General features: G+C 34.6%; 1 protein-coding gene across 2 annotated transcripts in view; it reads left to right on the forward strand.

Annotated features, from left to right (window-relative positions):
- Positions 1-281: 281 nt before the first annotated feature.
- The window catches only part of LOC110096174 (transportin-1), a 114238-nt gene continuing 94296 nt past the window's right edge, over positions 282-20223 (forward strand). Inside the window, exons 1-8 of one of the 2 annotated variants that reach the window (XM_020821968.2) lie at positions 282-479; positions 555-775; positions 2190-2477; positions 3319-3408; positions 3780-3857; positions 3968-4048; positions 16708-16758; positions 16981-17066. In XM_020821968.2, the coding sequence (XP_020677627.1) occupies positions 593-775; positions 2190-2477; positions 3319-3408; positions 3780-3857; positions 3968-4048; positions 16708-16758; positions 16981-17066 (857 nt within the window). In that variant the 5' untranslated portion in view covers positions 282-479; positions 555-592. Of the gene's footprint in view, positions 776-2189; positions 2478-3318; positions 3409-3779; positions 3858-3967; positions 4049-16707; positions 16759-16980; positions 17067-20223 lie in introns of both variants that reach the window. The other variant, XM_020821967.2, reaches the window with a different exon arrangement.

Raw genomic sequence — 20223 nt, forward strand, 5'->3', positions numbered from 1 at the left:
ATTGTTGTATAGAATTATTCACATATTTTTAATGATTGCATTAATAAAAATCATAGTTTTTTTATGCAAAGTTTATTTTATTGAAATATCAAATACTAATTCTATTATAGTATATAGCTAAAAAAATGGAAGATTATAACCTATTTTGATATATTGTCAAATATCTTTTTAATATTAATAAAATAGATGATAAAATATTTGACATAAATTGCACAAAAGTAAATGTAAGGCTTAAAGAAAAACCCTTGTCGACCTGTACTTCATTTCGGAAGCTCTTCTACCAATCCAGCCACAAGAAGCCTATTGGAAATCCGACAACAATTTCTGCCCTTTGAGATTCCATTTTTGCCCCCTCTGCCCTGCGTCCCTTTTCTTCTCCACTTTTCGCCCCTCCGCCGACTCGTGCGTTTCCCGGTCGCACGGCAGGCATTCGTTTCTATTGGAAAAAGAGTGGACGTCTTCTTCTTATTTTCATCTCGGTCTGTCTTCGTCACGACCCATACGAATCTCTTACCGGCCAAACCAGGACCCGAAAATCTCTTTTTATCTTCCAGGTCTCTTCTATTGATTCTTCCGGAGAGGCGGCCGGGCGATGGCGGCGGCCGCTGCGTCGATGTGGCAGCCACAGGAGGAGGGAATTCGCGAGATCTGTGGGTTGCTGGAGCGGCAGATTTCCCCGAATTCCGATCAGCACCTCATATGGCAGCAGCTTCAGCACTATAGCCAGGTTGCCGATTTCAACAACTACCTCGCTTTCATCCTGGCAAGGGCGGAGGTCAGCGGCGGTCTTCCTCTCCAAAATTCCCTGTTAATTTTCTTCTTCCTTTTTTGCTGGGTTTCTTATTGATCTGGATGATGTGTTACTAATTGCAATGTTTTCGCTACGGTTCTAGCTTGTTTTATCGGTGCAGTTGATTCTCTGCTGGGAGGATTTTTGTTGTTTCGAAGAGAGTTTTGTGTTATTTCGGTTTGAGTGTTTGTGGGGTTGGCACTCACACCTTAGCAGCTTAAAAGGATTAACTTGATAAAATTGGCTCAGGATAGTGGGTCGATGTTGGCATAATTGATACTATCTGACTGTTTTTTTTTTCAGTTTGAATGATTGGGAATAAGGGCTTGAAGTCGGGCTCAAGCCTTTGGGCCGTAATATTCAAGTGTTAAAGTTTCTCATCCATTCCTGGTTATGATGCGTGGATGGTTTTAGTTTGACTGAATTTTAGCAGACATTAGAAAGTTAATATGTAGTTTAGTATCTCAAATGTGTGACTGATTTGGTGTCTCAACCTGAAAACCTTTATTTTGCTTGATGCCCGAGGTAATATAATAACTGGATGGCTGGATTTGATATTTGAATAAACCAACGATAATGCTCCTAGTAAATATATTCTTCATGGGCTAAAGATTGTTACAGTAGGTTCAGCTGTGGATTTCATGAATCATCATCATCACCCAAGAGTTCTGACTTATACTTGTGTGGTTGGAAAGGCTTTAACATATTTTTCTAGCTCTGCTTTCATCTCTCATGCACGCACAAACACTTACGCAGACACAATTAAATGTAGTTTTTTTTCCATTCCTTTTACACTTCAGACTCACAACGAAGAATGAAATGAAAAAAAAGGAACGATTTGACATGATACATTTAGATCTTATGTTGTCCTTTATGTTGTTGTTTTTTCCCATTCCTTTGACACTTCAGACGGACAACTAAGAATGAAATCCAAGAAAAAAAAAAAAGAAATGAAAAAGATTTGACATAATGCATATAGTTCTTATATTGTCCCTTATGCTGTTGTTTATTATATGGAGCTTCATTCTTTAGATGTTCTGAAACTTTTTAATACCTATTATTTGGATGTGCCAGTTCTTAAGTTGGAATTAGTTTGTAGACTTGTGCTTAGTTTATTAGGTAAAATGGGCTTGCACTTGAGTTGTTGTTGGACTATAAGGAGACTAATGGCTCACAAGGAACTATTTCAGCCTACTTAAGATGAATGGTTGAGAGCTTTAACATTTAAAATTTTAATTTTGATATATCAATTTTTTTTTGGTTTTATGTATCAATGTAGCTAATGTTTTTTTAATTCTTTTCTTTGTCAGTCATTGCTAGCATCTTTTGCGATAGCGTCATATTGTCTGATTTTATGCTGTATTATTATTCTTTAATTTGTAATCTGCTAATATAACAGGATAAATCAGTGGAAATACGACAGGCTGCTGGCTTGCTTCTGAAAAATAATTTAAGAATCAGTTTCAGATCCACATCTCCTTCACATCAGCAATACATTAAGTCACAATTACTCCCATGTTTAGGGGCCGCAGATAAGACAATCAGATCTACAGCGGGAACTGTTATCAGTGTGATTGTGCAGTTTGGGCGACTATTGGGTTGGCCAGAGTTGTTGCAAGCTCTTGTTCATTGTTTGGATAGTAATGACTTATATCACATGGAAGGTGCTATGGATGCTATTTACAAGGTTGGTGCTTTTTCTATTGATCAAAGGACTTGGTGTTTTTGCTAGTAAATAGCCAAAAGAAACTGGGCTATTTTGCATGCCACATTTTATCATCAGCCGTTTTATTTTATACTCATATTGTATTCTACGCCAAGAAATTCTGGTCCAACTGCAATAGAAGTGTATTCAATATTCATTTATGTTCACCACCATTCAACCATTTGTGGCTGGCTTAATGCATCTCACCTTCTCTATTAGCTTGTTGTCTTCATTCTATTATATACGCTTTTGTGTCAAAATTTAATGTATGCGAGACCAATTTTGATAAAAGGATATAACATACTCATTCAACATTTACCACCACTACCTCCATCATTCCTTGTCCCAACTATCTTGGATTGTCTTAATGATTCTTTAGGGGAATGGTACATTAATTTGGAATTGTACATATGCAGGAATTTTGTGAATGACAAACAGTAAAATGCAACCATGGAAGTTTAAATTACTGAAAATTCTATCTAGACAATTCCGTATGTTTGTGTACCTGCTAAGCATGGAAACCAAAATAACATTCAGTTATCTGTTTGGCAAGTCTTCTTGTTTTGCACTTTTTCGTCTGTAACACCCTGAAGTACAGTTGCACCAAAATTTTTTACTGCAATATGAACTTGCATAATTATGTTTTTGCTAGTACACAATTGCATCTTCAAGTTGATGCTCTACTGGAATGACCTGACCTTATTCTCTTCTTTTGCATTTATGTTCTTGCTAGAACAAAATTGTGTCTTCTAGTCTTTTTAGATTCATGATTGTCGTGCTTCAAGTAAAATTACACCATCCATTCTTTCATGTGTCTAAACAGGTCTGTGAGGATGTGCCAGAAGAACTTGATGTCGATGTTCCTGGATTAACAGAAAGACCTATCAACATTTTCATGCCAAGGTTATTGCAGGTTAGTCCAGCCTTAAATGTTGGGCTCTAAATTACTTAAAAAAGCATCTTTATTTCTTTGGTTCGATTGTGGAATGTTTCTAGCTGTAAGCCTTGAAAGTTATTGCATCATATGCACAAAGCTGTTTCTTTTCCTAAATGCATATGAAAAAATTCGTCTGACTTTTGTTTGGCTTGAGGTTTGTGTAATATTAATGTTACAAATACCATTTGGCTTTCTTCAACGGGTTGTTTCTAATTTGCAACTGGCCTGGAGTTTCTTATGTTGTAGCATTATGCTGGACATGATATAGGATTCATGTTCTTCTGGGATAAATATTTTTCTGTGTTGGTGTTTGACAGAAACTTTTTCTTTTTCTATCTGTATTGCAGTTTTTCCAATCTCCACATTCTACTCTTAGAAAGCTCTCATTGGGCTCCATCAATCAGTTTATTGTAATAATGCCTACGGTAAGTAAAAAAATACTATAAAATTTCTGGCTAAAGTTATGGTCCGTATTGTGCTAAATATCTTTTATGCTATGTCACGTTTAATGTATGCTATCAAAAATATCATAAAGGCCTTGCTGCTCTCCATGGATCAGTACCTACAAGGTTTATTTATTCTTGCTCGAGATGGTGCTGCTGAAGTACGAAAACTGGTTAGTATTCTTTCTAAACTTATTGATTTTCCATTTTTAATTTTCTTATTAGTTTCAGTAAACCCAACGTTTCTTGATTTTCCAAGTTCAATTGGATCTCATTCATTTTTGCCCATTGTACCATATTCTTTTATATTGGACGTAATACTTCTATGAAGTGACACACACAGCACAAACATGATGACACACCATAAATTGAAAAAAGCTGACATTATATGTCGAAACATTAAATAGCCGAGACATCTTTGGTACAATATTCCATTTTATAAATTATTAATATAAATGACTAGGTAAAAACTATGATGTGGGCAAAAATCCGGGGGATGGGGGGACCCGAGGACCTCAGGCCACAAAGGGTAACGAAAATAAGAAATGGGACTCCTACGTAATAAAACGAACAAACTCTTACATTTCAAATCTAAAACAGACTTAGAAATTAATAAAACAAAACTTACAATACAGATTAAAATTAAACGACTTTGAATCTAATAGTAAGACACCCTAAACTTGCTTCACTTAGAGACGAATGATACAGATGGGGTGGTCACTTGCGGAGAGACGAAAGAGGTTAGAAGCCAAGAAGAAGGGTGGAAAGAGCTCGCAAGATTTCCAAAGGAGGTGGAAGAAGAAGGTGGACAAAGCTCGCAAGCTTCTCCAAGAAAATCCGCAGATTTCTTTTCAAAAATTCATATATCACTCTTCAAAACATTATATAACCCCTCATATTTATAGGTATGAAAGGGGGAATACAAACGGACATAACATTTAATTCCCATAGGAATCCAAACAACAGAAGCCATGGAAAAGGCCCCCTTGCTTTTCACGGAAAAACAGCCTAGCCAGGGAACCGAGGAAACAACCATGGGAACCCAAGAGGCCGCACGGAACCGAGGTGCCAAAAGCCACGGGAAGGCCCCCAGTTCGGAAAACCAGCAGCCACCGTGAGAACCAAGGAGCCATGCACGGAAAACAACAGCCAACCGTGGAAGCCAAGGAGACACGGCATGGGAGAACAAACTTCCTTGGTATTCCAAAAGCGATTTTGGAATCCCAAGGGACAACTTAAATTAAGACATAACAAACTATAATAAAATTATATTAATTAAAAGATAACTATGAACTAAAACTTAGCTAATAATGAGCTAACCCTTAGTTCAATAAATGAACTAAAGACCAGCTCATAAATGAGCTAAATTCTAGCTCAAATTTCATTGAGTTTGTAAGCTTAAGGGAAGTCAAATCCAACTTATTTTGGGTTTGAGTTGACCCCCCCTTTGCCTACATCAAACTAATACTAGTTTTTTCTACTAAAAACATTGCTCGATGGTATATAATATCATATAATTCACAATATAAGCTAAAAAAAAAAAACAAAAACAAATAATGTTAATAACAAAGAGAAGTGTTTATCATGACAAGTTACCTTTCTGATACACACCAACATTAGCATTTATCAATACTTTTAATTGTCATATATTTTTCCGATATCAACTTTGCCCATAAAATGTCAAAAATCTTGAAGAGCAACACCAATGCCCATTTCAAAATATGTCTCTAATCTCTATGTTTATATTGATGATGCATAATTAATTGGATTTAACGCATTCCATGTTATGGTCATATTTAGCATTAGCACCATGCACTCTTTAATTGCACTTTCACCTTTATATAGAAAAAACATGGTTTCCAAAGCTGGCTCATTAAGAGAAATTAATAACTTCAAGCTTTCAAATGTCCCACAAATTAGTGTCAAAATTTACCCACACCAATGTCTCACAATTGATCACATTTAGGGACTGTTTTGGGCTGCTATAACTATTTGAAAGGTTCCGTGGCTATTATAATTTTTTTTGTTTAAAAAAAATTTGATTAAGTACCTTCTTAGTACCATCACTCTTTTAGTTGATCTGTAATAGGATTTGATGACCAAAACAACACACAACAACATAAAAAACAACAAAATTAGTCCAAATAGATCCAGAAATAATACCAAGGGGCTATAATTATTAATTTCAAGCAAAGAAATGCAAGATACAAGTTGATTCATTGTTCTAGAGGTGAATCGTCTCTCCCACAATTCTTATTAATTTTGCTCCCTCCTATACAATTTTCTCCCTCTTCTTTATTCTATTTTGTATTACTGTCTCTCTTTGACGATCTCTTCGTTGCCTCTCCGCCTCTCATTTTCTCCATCTTGTCTTTGTTCTATTTTTTGTCAACCTTTTGTCCCATCTCTCTCTCTCTCTCTCCCCCCCTTTTTCAGGTCTTTGTCCCATGACTCTCTCTCTCTCTCTCCTATCTCCTCTCCTAACTGACCACTCTGTTATTTCCTCTCAAACACCCACAATCCATTCAACCCATACCTCCCTCTCCAATAAAACTCAATCATTTACTCAAGCTCTTCATAAAAGTGCCCTAAATTTTTGTGGTTTACGCTAATTTGCTTCTACAGTTTCACTGAAATCAGAAATTGAATCTGAAATCTATGCAGCTGAATATTTGAAATCAGCCAATTTTCTGCTCTTTCTGTGTGGCAACCTTCTTAATGTTCCAAGTTCTTTGCATATCTTTTCATTTCTATGTATTTTAATTTTTCAAATCCTCCAAGTGGGTTTTGCTGGGCCACATTAAAACAATGTTGACGCCTGTTTCAAATCACGCCAATCCTGGTAGCATAGGAGAGTTTCAAATTAGAATTCCTAGAAATCAGCCATATAAACACATGAAGTTGTCACCTTTGTTTTGATTGCTCATATACTTCTTTTTGAGGATGAAAAAGGTGAACGTTGAACATATTTTATTTTATCCCACATGGTAAAAACAACTAGTAACTGTGCCCTAAAAACAAACAAACAAACAAACAAACAAACAAACTAGTAGCCTTGTCCCATATGCTATCATACTCATAGGGGAAGATTAGAATTTTCCCAAAATTTATCGGAATGTGGTATGCTATCATTTGATTAGTATGTTTGAACGACTATATTCACTTTTTTGAAATGTTACTTGAAGCTTTCTTCTAGCATCCCCTTCCTCTGCGAGCAACATTTTTTTTTCTTTTTCAAAGATGAAATAAAGGGGATAAAAAAACAAATTATTTTCCTCCCAAGCATTTGATCCCATGTTAACTTAGATCCTAAATAATATGTTAAAGAATTATTCTTATATGTTCTTTGGAAGTAAACCTTAACTTTGACAAATGTTTGAATTTGTAGCATCCTTAAGGGGCATAGAAGGTGATGCATATGTTGTTAAGTATGGCACTTCATTGAATGTTTGATGCTATAAATGTGGAAAAATAAAATGAGATTGGTTATAACAGCGTTCTGAAAGTGTAAGGCATTACACAAGTCTGCATTTGTTTAGGCTGAAGTGTTGAACAACGTTGTTTTCAGAGGGAAATAGTTAGTTACTTTATTAAGTTTCTATATGACTTTTTGTTAGGTAGTTGCATTATAATTTTATAGAGATGACTATTTGGAAACTTATGAATTTTTTACATTCCAACGGAGTCTTGTTAAATATAGCTTTAGTCCATTGTATAATATTTGGAAGTAGTTATGCTTCTTAACTGTTGGTTCCTTACTTTTGTCAAGACTGTTTAGATGTAGAAGATGAAGTCTACACGTTGCAAGTTCATGCCCTAATACAGTTTAGCTTAATAGTGTTTATGATCTAATAAAAAATAAAGTTGGTCAATTATTGGTAAACTTACATCAACAAATTCAAGATCCCTTTGACTGTATCTTTAGATTTATAGTCTCCTAGACTAGAACTTGGAAGATGAAATAAGGTTTTTCTTCATCTTAATGATGAGGGCATCAGATTTCGACATGTGTACCATCGCCGGGGACGCCGATCGACGGCCTTGATTCACAGCCTTTATTTTTGATGCTTTAGTTTCTTTTTTCATGATGTTTATTTCATGCTTTCCTTTTGTACCCCTATGAGGGAAGTAGTACTTATTGTAGCCCAAGGGCGTTTTCGTCTTTATGCATTTTATATTTTTGTCAGCCTATATAAAGGGCTTTTGTCATTGTATTGGGAATGATTAAATGAATGAAAATTTCCATGCTTTGTTCTCTTTGTGAGTGCATGAAGTTCTCTTAGGGGCTGTTTGGTTGCCTGAATTAGGAGTGTAAAGCAAATCAATTACCTGTATTTACTAAATTTGGATGTTTGGTTAATTTTGAGCGGAACAAAAGGTTTTCGTCGGATGCTTTAGGAGTGTATTAAGGAGTCTGTTTTGCGGGAATTAGAAACCCGCTCGTATTGAGCGGGTTATAAATTCATCGGAAGAAAAGCGAAGCTTCGTCCCGCTGCTCGGCTTCAATAGAGAAGAGAAAAGCGAAGCTTCGTCCCGCTGTTTGGCTTCAATCGAGAGGCTTCTTCGCCAAATTTCGTCGTGCTGTTCGGCTTCAATCGAGAGGCTTCTTCGCCTAGCTTCGTTCGTTCTGTTCGGCTTCAATCGAGAGGAGAAAAGCGAAGCTTCGTTCTTGTTCGACTTCGATCCGGCGAGCAGCTCCGGAGGTACTTTCTCTCTTTCACGCGCTTCTCCGACCAAATCCCGTAAATCCGTCGAAGTAGAGGATTTAGCAAAATCAGGATTTACGGAAAAAAAAGGAAAACGGAGGATTTATTCCGCCATCAGATTTACGGGTCGCTCAAATCCCGTTTGGCAGCTAAATCCTGCTCAAATCCTGCGTAAATCCTGTTGGCAAACAATCCCTCAGGTAAATTGCTATCTTTTCTTCAAAAGAAAATGTCGTTTTTTGAAGTAATCCGTGAATTCACCGTGTATTCCTTCTTCCAGATCTTTCTTTGCCTATCACCGTTTTTTGAAGTTATCCGTGTATTCCTTCACCGTGAAGGATATCTGAAAGATTTTTTTTTTTTTTTTGGTAAGGATGTGTCTTAAATTCATTAGATTAATTTTGAGAAGATTGCATTGAGCTTATTAAGCAGCTTTCAAGTGTATCAATTACGTCTCTTTCATTTGAAGCTTGGATTGAATCTGACGTGAATTACAGGGCAACAAAATAGAGCCAAACTGAGACTTTGAATTGTATCAAGAAATTCAAACTTATGTCTAAAGTTGAATTATTTTGGTGGAGGTTAGGTAAATATGCTCACCCTACCAACTCCTTTTTGAATTATGGGAACTTATTGCAATCAAATAAATGTGCCAGTGGATGTCATGTGGGGAAGAACTAGTAATCTAATGAAAAAAAAATTAATCTAATGATATTAATTTGAGAAGATTAATTTTGAAAAGATTGCAATATAAATTTTTTTTTTGGTAAGGATGTCATGTGTCTTATAAAAAGAACTAATGGTGCCCATAATAAAAAACCAAAAAGTGAGAAGAGAATATAGAAACTGCAACTGAGAGAAAGCCTTACCTAAAAATTTTGATTTAGGCACCCAATATGATCTTCATTTAGATATTTCCTTGACAGAAGTGCTCTGAACAAATCAACCATCTATGCACTCAAGTTTTGTGCACATAGATTGCTGACTACTCCAGAAATGCAAGAAATGTCAAATATAGATCTCATCCATTGATTTATTTTCAATTGCAGTTGTGCTTATTTAAAAATATAATGTCTACCTTTCTATTAATTTGAATATTTCAAAATATAATCCTTTAGTTTATACTCGTTTTATCTCATTAATTATTGCTAATTGATTTTTATTTGTTTGAATTTTTATGTTATAGTTACAAAGATGGTTAAACCATTGAAAAATGCTGCTGAACTACATCAAATTCAAAAATATAGTGATGTGTTCAAAGTGATTAGTTTTGCAATTGGTACATTTTGTGTACTATTACAGAAGATTCGCAAAGAAAAAAAACAATATGATCCTCAACGGAATATACAACGTGACACATATCTCTCTAGGTTATATAATGGATGTGATTCTGACTGTGTTGATATGGTACGCATGAGGCGATCCCATTTTTTCAAATTATGTGATTTACTGCGTACACGAGGATTGTTGTTAGACACAATAAATGTTCGGATCGAGGAACAAGTTGCTATGCTATTACATACACTTGGGCATAGTGTTCGTAATCGAGTCATCAGATTTAACTTTCATCGCTCTGGAGAAACTGTTAGTAGGTACTTCAAAGTTGCATTACATGCTGTAGGGGAGTTACACAATGAGTTTATCAAGCCTCCACCAACTGAAACTCCATATAAGATTAAATCAAGTAATAGGTTCATGCCATTTTTTAAGGTATAATCAATTTTTATTCAATGAAAATCTATCTGTTTATTAAGGAATCCTAAATATATTATGTGTCAAATTTAGGATTGTATTGGTGCGATAGATGGAACTCATATTAAAGCTAGGGTTCCAAAAGAGAATGAAGCCGCATTTAGAGGAAGGAAACCCTATCCAACACAAAATGTTTTAGCAGCAGTAGATTTTGATTTGAGGTTCACATACGTGCTTGCTGGTTGGGAAGGATCTTCTCATTACGCAGCAGTACTTAAAAATGCATTAGAACGATCAGATGGTTTACATGTACCAACAGGAAAATATTATCTGGCTGATGGTGGGTACTCCACACGAAATGGTTTTATTTCGCCATATCGTGCCACAAGATATCACTTGAAGGAGTTCAATTCTATTCAACCAACAAACTCAAAGGAGCTTTTTAATCTACGACATTCCTCATTACGCACAACTGTTGAGCGTGCATTCGGTTCCTTGAAAAATCGCTTCACCATTATCAAATGTGAACCCTACTTTCCTCTACAAACTCAAGTTGATATAGTGATTGTTTGTTGCATACTGCATAATTGGATAGTTACACAAGGTGGCGATGAAATCATTCAATCCGAGGATGAATGGGCTAGAAGAAGCCACTGTACAAGAGGAGATCAAACAACTGTAGATGATTCGCGAGAATGGCTTGATAAAAGAGATGAAATTGCTCAACTCATGTGGACTCGCATGCAAAATGATGGATATTAGATATGTTAATTTCATTTGTTTTATGAATTTACATGTAACTTACTAAGTTCAAATTCTTTGTTTATTTGATTATGTTGTTATATGTGCTATTGAGAATCTTCTATTTATATATTAACAAGTCTTAACTACAAATATAATTATGTATCTCATGGATATTGCTTGTTTTATGTCATATATGAATGTCGACTTCTTCACTAATTTTTTTTTTATTGTTTTTATTCATGTATTTATCATAGTTTTAAATCCCGTCCTGTTCAGTACTTATATGTATTTATCATATTTATGTAAGCGAGAATGAATTCGTCACAAATAGAGATGAACGGTAATTCAAAGGCAAAGAGGAAAAATTTTTTATGGAGCTTAAAACCTGAGTGGATAACTGGATTGCTTCAAATAATGATGGAATATGTAAATGCAAATATGCGAAGTGCCCAAGGATTCAAAGACTCTGTGTATCAAGGTGCAGCAATTAAAATGAAAGAAAAGTTTGGAATAGAGGTTACGTGTGAGCAATGCAAAAATCAAATAAGGCATCAAAGAAGTGTGTGGAGTCACATTCAGGAGTTAAAACGAAAATCAGGTGTATCTTGGGATGAAACGAAGAAAATGATAGTGATGGGTCAAGAAGAGTATGCATCACATATTCAGGTATTACTTTAAGCACATACATTAAATTTATATGTTGGGGGTAACAACCTTTTTTGTATTCCTTACAGGCTTTTCCCAAGGATGCTGCTTATTTAAATATTGCAATTGCAAATTATGTAGAGTTGGAGATAGTATGTGGTGTTGGACATGCAACAGGAGAGTGGGCGAAATCTGGAAATTCTCAATCTCCTCTTGGAACTCAACAAATACATTTAAGCGATGATGAACCCTCACCATTTACAGATGTTGCTGGAGATGAATCAATGCCTAATGAGTGCTCTGATATGCACGTTATAGAAGATTCTACTGGAACAAAAAAGAAACCAATACATTCATCTGCTATAGGAGGTGTGGTTAAAAAGAAGTCTAAGGCATCAGCTATCGATCAAAATATTCGTGAGTATATTTCTTTGATGGCTGATAGTGTGAACGAAGTTGCTAACGCAATTAAGAGCTCCGTAACATCTCCAACTCAAGTTCGGAATATGTATACTGAACTGATGTTTGAATTAACAAATATTCCTGGCTTCTCAGAAGAAGAGGTTGATTTGATATATGATAATTTATCAAAACATCCCAAGCTGATACCATCTTTCCTTTCAAAACCTACAGATTCGAAGGCTAGATGGATGCGTAAAGAGTTAGGAAACTGATTGAAGTTGTTGAAGATTTGCATAACGCATTAAATTTGTTATAACTATAAACTTTTTTTTTGTTAAGCCTACGAGAACATATTGAGTACTTTATTTTGTGGTTTTGATTGGGTTGGTTCACTTACAGCTGATTGCTATCATTATCTTATAACAACATTAATTAAAAATTTATTTACAATATCGATGTCTTTGTCCTAGAGAAGAAACAGGTTTTCTTCTCAAGGAGGTTATTGCTTTCTTGCTTATTACAATTGCTGCACATGTAATGATTTGGTTTCCTCTCTACGATTATATATGGGTGGGAGGTATCGTTCTCCAGGCTGAATTGAATGAGGGAAAGCCATCTGCTTACCTTTACTTCTTTCTCCTGCTATTCTGCTTTCTTGATGTGGATATCAATACATCAAAATGGCTTATAGAGAAAGAGGCCATGTTATCCGATAGATTCAAGAATATGAACATTGGGAATGGTTTGATGTTTCAGGGAGGCTTGAGCACTTTTAATCCTACTACATTTCCCCCCCCCTGCTATTCTCAGCACCTGTGGTTTGTTGTCTAATCAAGTGAATGTTTCAGATACCATTATACCATCTCCTCTTGATTCTATAGTTCCACCTGGTGGAATTACTACTGGCTTACCTGTGAGGACCCCAGCAGCCTTGCCAACTGTGTCTAAGAAAAATTCTGTTAGTCGTCCAGTTAGGCATTTTGGTCCTCCAAGATTTAGCCCTGCTTCCTCTAAGCTTGAGGCTGGGTCCATACATACTTTTCAGTCATGCATCCTCATCTTTCTGCTGACAATAGTAATACATTCGTTGGTGTCACAAATTAAAGGACTATAGCATAGCATATTCCCCATTTCCTGTTTTTCTGCTTTTAGAAATATATTATTCCAGGAGAAAAGGAGAGGTATACATATAGAAACTGAACTCTCTGTTTCTTTCGTTTCTTGTCTCTGGTTCCTTTCCTGTTGCATTGCTTCCATAGCATTTTTTAAACTTTACGAGAGGCATGCATGTAATTATTTATAAAAAATATAGTATTAGCTGTGTAAATCATACTCAAAGCATGCTATTATGATAATTAATCCCTTAGCTCATGTTTTAAATATACTTGTTATAGAGAAAAAGATTGATATGGGTTTCATTTATAATGTAATGGATTGGAAAATCATTGATGAGAAGTGAAAGCTTCAGCTTCATCGGCATTTGCTTGCCATATGCTATTATCCAATATAAAGGATATAATGGATATGGAAATGTTTTAAGATTTTTTCTGGAAGTTCCTTACTGATTATATTAATTAAACAAAGGTATCTCAAGTGTTGCTTCTCATAATATAAGCCTTCTATAACCTGATTTTTTCCTCTTGTTCGTTGTTCGCAGGAAAACTCTTTCTAGGATTGTTCCCTGAAAGCTGTAAACAGCTATCAATATCTGGTTTTCTCTAGCATTATAACAAATATTACTAGCAATCAAAACTGTTTTTTTAGTTGAAATTTTGCACATCACAGAACTTTTAATATCAGCTGATTTCCAATCAAGTCAAACATGATTGACATTTTGAGCTATATATTGAAACATATTTGCTCTCTATATATTAGGAAAAACATTATCAACAAGTTAAATCATAATTATTTGATGTAAAATTACAAAAAAATGAGCTTGACTCAAATTTAAAGCTAAAGATGATAATATTCGATGTTACAAAGTTTATAGCATTAATTTGTACTAAAAAGCTGTTTTAGAAAGCAAGAAGAAAGCTATCCCAAACAAAGTTTAAACAATCGGTGATTACTTTTATAAATACACTAGTTATAATGACAAAAAAAATATTACAAATGCACAGTTTTACTTTACTCTGGATATATCTAACCAAACAAGGGAAACATTTCTCCTGTGTTTACTTTGCATACATCCAAACAGCCTCAAAGTATTTGAAATGCACTGCATTTGCTTTACACTGCATTTACTTTACATTGCATTTACTTTGCAGGCAACCAAACAACCCCTTAGTGAGTTCTTCCATTGGGATCTCTTAGTGAGTTCTCTAATTATCTTTTCTTTTAATTGCTTTTCGTAATTTTCTTCCTACTAGAGAGCTCTTCAAAATTCCTTTCTCCTTTGCTCTTGCCGCCGGCCCCCTAGGGTTCTCCCCACCGCCGGCCAAGCTTCCCACCGCCGGCCACCACCTCGCCGACGACCTCCTCCCATGCGGCTTATCTCATAGTTTCCCTCAACCTCAAATTAGGGATTTGAAATTTCGAATTTTGAATTGTTTCCTAATTTGGAAATCCAAATATGAAAAGTTTTCATGAGTAAATAAATTTCAAATCAATTTAATTTGGAGTTTTAAACCCCTTGCCACGTCATCAAATCAAGTATTAAATCCCTTCCCCCTCTCCCCCAAATCCCTCCCTCTCTCCCTATGCATGCCGCCGGCCACCCCCTTGGTGGAGTGCATTTAATTACTCCATTAACTCCCTTGATCCTAATTTGAAATTCAAATTAGGACCCATTAATTTTCCATCCTATTTGTATTAAAACTAAAATAATTTCAGTTTGATCCCTCTCCCCTCTCCTTATTCCACCGCCGGCCTTCTCTCTCTCTTCCCCATTAATTCCTCATTAAGGAATTAATTGCTCTCTCATGGGAATTCAAATTTTCCCTCCAAAATTCTCCTAAACTGAAATTTCTCTCAGTTTTTACTTTGTTTCATGCACCCATCTCTCCTCACCCCACATCCACCGCCGGCCTCCTCCCCCTTCTACAACCCGCCGCCCACCATCCCTCCTCCTTCGAGATTTATTTGCGGCGACCACCCTTTCACCCCTTCAAGGATGCATGGAGGTTCTCGAGTGGAATTTCGGGTTTGAGTACGACGACCGCGGACGAGTGAACATCCTCCGATCTCCCTTCTTCGACGTTGGATTCGACTTCGACGACACCGTCGAGGACTATTTGGACCGGATCCTACCGGCTCTAGTGGAGTCCATCGACGATCATTTTTCTGTCTACACGTGGATCGTTGAAGGGCGTCGCTTCGCACCACCTCCACGACCCGCGCCGACCTCTCCTTCCCTACGAATCTACGACGCCATCGCCCTAGGAGTGGTTTCATCATTTGTGTGGTTCTTCTTCTCCCAACAAGCCTAGAAGTAGGTAAATGAGAGCAGCCTCAAGGTGAGACAATCGCTTTGTTAACCGCGGGATTCTAGTTGGTTTTTTCATTTGCTTTACTTTTATTATCGTTGTTATTTTATTGGTCTTGCTAATTTAGGTGTAAGCTCTTGCCTAACCATAGTTGAATTCTAAGATCTCCGAAAAGTTTCAATTGAGAACAAAATTAAGCTTGCAATTTCATCACTTGAACAATATTTTATTAAGTTTCTAAATTCAATTCCTGGTTTCACATCACTTAATTTGCCACCTTGCACTGTTCCATCAAGTATGCAATAATGATTTTAATTAATTGGAGAATCTGTTATCTGTCAAGCAGAAAAGAAAGAAATTGTTTTTGAATTTCAGATAATTTTATGTTAAGAAGGCCAAGGTTTCATATGCTCATATTTGGAAGTTTCAACTGAATAGTCACTAAATTTTAAATTTTCATAGTACTATTTTACAACTGAACTAACTTTAGAGCTAGTAACTCAGTAAGTTCTTTCAAGACGTGTGGTTGGATTCATTGTTTTCACGATGGGTCTTTTTATATCTGAAGACTAGTTTCTCTTTTCTCTTTTTTTTTCCATAACAAAAAAGAAAATTACTAGAGCTTGGATGCAAAATAATGTAGGTAATCTATATATGTTATGTTTCTTGCAATATTCTTTATCATTATTTATATACATTTCATCTTGGTCTGTTGGTTGGGAGCTTTGACTACAAATCAAGAGGTCTTGGGTTCGAAGCTTGCATATGAGATGTTTGTGTGAGTTTTCCTTAATGGCTCAAATGTCCAAAGAAAAAGTTCTTGTTTTTATCCGAACAGTTTTTATGTTTGAGAAACTTCTGTTGTGAAGATCCACTTGAATGATCTTTGTGGTTAATATATTTAAACCTTTTCCTCTCACTATTTTAAGAGTTTATTGGTTAATGAACATCTGTTTGTACATAATCGCTTAATCATATGGCTTTGTCCAATTTATGACGGCTTATTTAAGGTTTGAGTTGTACCAACATTTTATGAAACTGAATCTCTGTATAAAACAGGAAAAAAACCATTAACAGTCTAGAGTCTGATTCATTGCGCTATTCTATTTTGTTCATTACTTTTTTGTTAATAGAAGCTATTTATTACGGACTATATTATTAGATGAGCCTTATTGTTTTTTACTTGTGTTTATTTCATTTTTGTAATATCATGTGTAGGTTTGTTCTGCATTTGTTCAGCTAATCGAAGTTCGACCTACATTTTTGGAGGTTGGTAAAATATTTATCACTTTACAGCCAGATTCATTTTTCTTTAATTTTGAATAATTACTGTGCTACATACAGCCTTCGAGTGTCGTCCTGGAAATTCTGTTCCTTCTTTGCTATTTTGGAGATTTAATCTGCCATTACATATCCAGATTTGCTTTAAACAGTTCTCTTTTTACTAGTAAAATAGTATTTCCAGAAGTAAGATTTTAATTTCTTGTGCAGCCGCATTTGAGGAATGTGATTGAATACATGTTGTTAGCTAATAATGACTCTGATGACGAAGTTTCTCTTGAGGCATGTGAGTTTTGGTATGTATGCTGTATCTTGCTTCTTGTTCACTTATTTTTTTCTAGTATAAATGTGCATTGAAGATGTTTACTTGTTGAAATGTGATAGTTTTGTTCCCAATTTAAATAATGATTGATTGATGTCTCATAGAAATATTTGAGAGTACATAAAGCTAGAGAAGTGGGGGAGCGGTGATGGTTTTTCCTTCACATGTTTGATCTAAAGGATCTCTAGCATGCTTTGAAAGATCTCCAAGATCTCTTTCATTCAAAGATGAACCAGTCAATCTGAGGAGCTATAGCTGACCTACACTCTTTTGATTTGAGCATATGACTTGATATATCGGTTGTTGATAAGATGAATTTTAGATGAAAAAAATCAATTATAACAACCCTTAAGTTTGGGCCCATTAAAAAGCAAATGAGTTAAATTTCAAAATAGTCCCTCGACTAATCATATATGGTCATTTTAGTCCTAGAGTATTATGTTGCTCTAATTTAATCCCTTGACTTTATAAAATTGATCCAAATTGATACCTTTGGCACTATATTAGGATTAATTTTGTAAAGTCGAGAGATTAAATTAGGATCAATTTTATATCACAAATATAATATGAGGGATTATTTTGGATCAATTTTGTATAGTCAAGGGACTAAATTGGGGCAATATGATACACTGGGACTAAATTGGCCATACACGAATAGTTTGGGGATTATTTTGGAATTGTTTTGAAAAACAAATGTATGGCATGAATATTATTCCTAAAAATTTCTTTCCTAGATTTGAGTGATATTATCTATTCCTAAAAATTAATATTGTCCTTAGAAAATTTAATCACTTTATTTTGTTATTTTGTTTTCCTTTATTTGTGGAACTTAGTTTTGCAATTTATTTTATAGAGAATTAGTTTTGTATTGAATAAAGTTTGTGTTTCAAAATTTTTTTTCCAAATTTTCTCTCAGCTCGCTTTACTTAAGATACAAGTTGATGAATTACTTAGGAGGGGATCTATTAGAGAAAGTATGAGTCCTTATGTTGTATCTATTTTATTTAAATCTAAGAAAAATGGTACTAGGATGATGTTTGTAGATAGTACTACTATCATTGTAGAGCCATTAACTAAATCACCATGAAAAAATTTGTTTCTTATACGCCATTTGGATGATGTATTGGATATGATAAATTGTGTTGTTATATTTTCTAAAAGTAATTTGAAGAGTGGATATTATCCAGTTAGAATAAGGGATGATGATGCATGTAAGACTACTTCTGAAGTTGATGATGGATTATATGAGTACTTGGTGATCTCTCTTAAATAAATAAACCAATTCACCTAGTAATTTCGTGAGAATAATGAATCATATCTTACAACCTTCATTGGAATATTTTTTATTGTTTACTTTCATAATATTTTAATTTATAGCAAAACATGATATAATCATTTTTGATGAAAATGATATGAATACAATAAGTGAAATTACTTAGAACTTCTGTAGTACAAGGAAAATACATAAGAGAAGATAAAGAAATCAGGATGGCGAAGGATGAAAATCCATTTGATCATATAAACTACAAGATGACCTTCATTTGGTACGATTTGCTTAAATTCTGGTGAATAGAGGAGAGTGTTGATAATTTTTTTGATTATTGTTGTTATGTAAACTGAATTTGAAATATCATATTCATTAGATTATCAACACTTTGATGCTCTACTGAGGATCATGATCATACGGTTGTTGATTTAAAAAGTTCTATGTGGATATTAAATGCATTTTGTGACTGCATCTATGATCGTTTAGGTAATTTTGTGTATGGGGATGGATCATTTTTTTATTCTGATAAGGTTAGTATAATTAATGATTGGCCATAACCTTTTGAGATACATGTTATTCAGAAGTTTTTATTATTTAATTATTTTTAATAGATGATTCAATAATGAGTTTAATATTATTATTATTTTGATTGCAAATTATATGAATGAATGTGGATTTAAATGGACTTGCTGTTTTGTTTGAGATGACTTTCTTACTACTTTTTAAAACAAATTTTAATATAAAAATTTCTAGTTCTAAAAATTTTTGTACTAGAAAGCTGCTTTAGAAAGCAGTAAGAAAGCGGTCCCAATCAAAACCTAAATATATTGACCATGCTTTTATTGAAATCAAATAGCGATGTATCAAGGCGTTTGCACTTAAATTGCTTGAGTTTAAGAAGGTGTTTAAGATTTCTTATGATGTGTTTAAAGTAGGTATCGGGGGAATGTTGAATCAAGAAGTGCTTCTCATTGCATTTTTTTAGTAAGAAAGTGAATGAGACTAAATAAAAATATTCAAATTATGATAGAGAATTCTATTATTTTGTGCAAGCTCTTCAAAAATTTTGCCAGTATTTGTTACTTAAGGGATTTGTGTTATATTTTGATACATTAAACTTTAAAATAGTTGAATTTTCAAAAGAATGGGCCATATACACACTTAGGTGGGTTGAGGTTCTATCCAAATATTTGTTTGTATTTAAATATTGTGTTGGATTTTATAAAAAAAACATGATGTATTGGGTAAAGTATCTATTATTCTGCATAAAATGCTGGCTAATGTGGTTGGTTTTGATCATATAAGGAGGAATATGTACTAGAGTGGATTTTTGTGAGATTTAGAAAGACTTAAATAATGATTTATTTTTGCTTATCGAAGACTACATGATTAAAGATGATTTTTCATTTGAGGGTACTTAAATTTGTATTCTAGATTCATTTTTGTGGGATTTTATGATTTTTGATTAATATGTTGAGGTGTTGTTGGATATTTTGGAAAGATAAGACTCTTGCAATGCAAGTTTGGAAAGAGATCTAGCATGAATTATTTCCCAATGTAGGAATTGTTAGCCTTTCAAAGATAGAAAATTGAATAAATGGCTTCATACACCTATGCTATTTCCATATAAGCTTTGTGAGGATGTTGGTATGGAGTTTGTGTTAGGTTTACTATCTACATGTGGGCTCTTGATTCAATTTGTGTAATGGTATATTGCTTCTCAAATATGTCACATTTCATGCAATGCCACAAAATTAATGTTACACCTCACATTGTTAAATTGCACTTTATGTGGTAAAATTATATGGTTTACCTAAACCAATAATTTTAGATGTGAAATTCATAAGTTTAATTGCTAATCATC

Source organism: Dendrobium catenatum, unplaced genomic scaffold (assembly GCF_001605985.2).
Source record: "Dendrobium catenatum unplaced genomic scaffold, ASM160598v2 fragScaff_scaffold_1666, whole genome shotgun sequence".
NCBI classification, from domain to species: Eukaryota; Viridiplantae; Streptophyta; class Magnoliopsida; order Asparagales; family Orchidaceae; genus Dendrobium; species Dendrobium catenatum.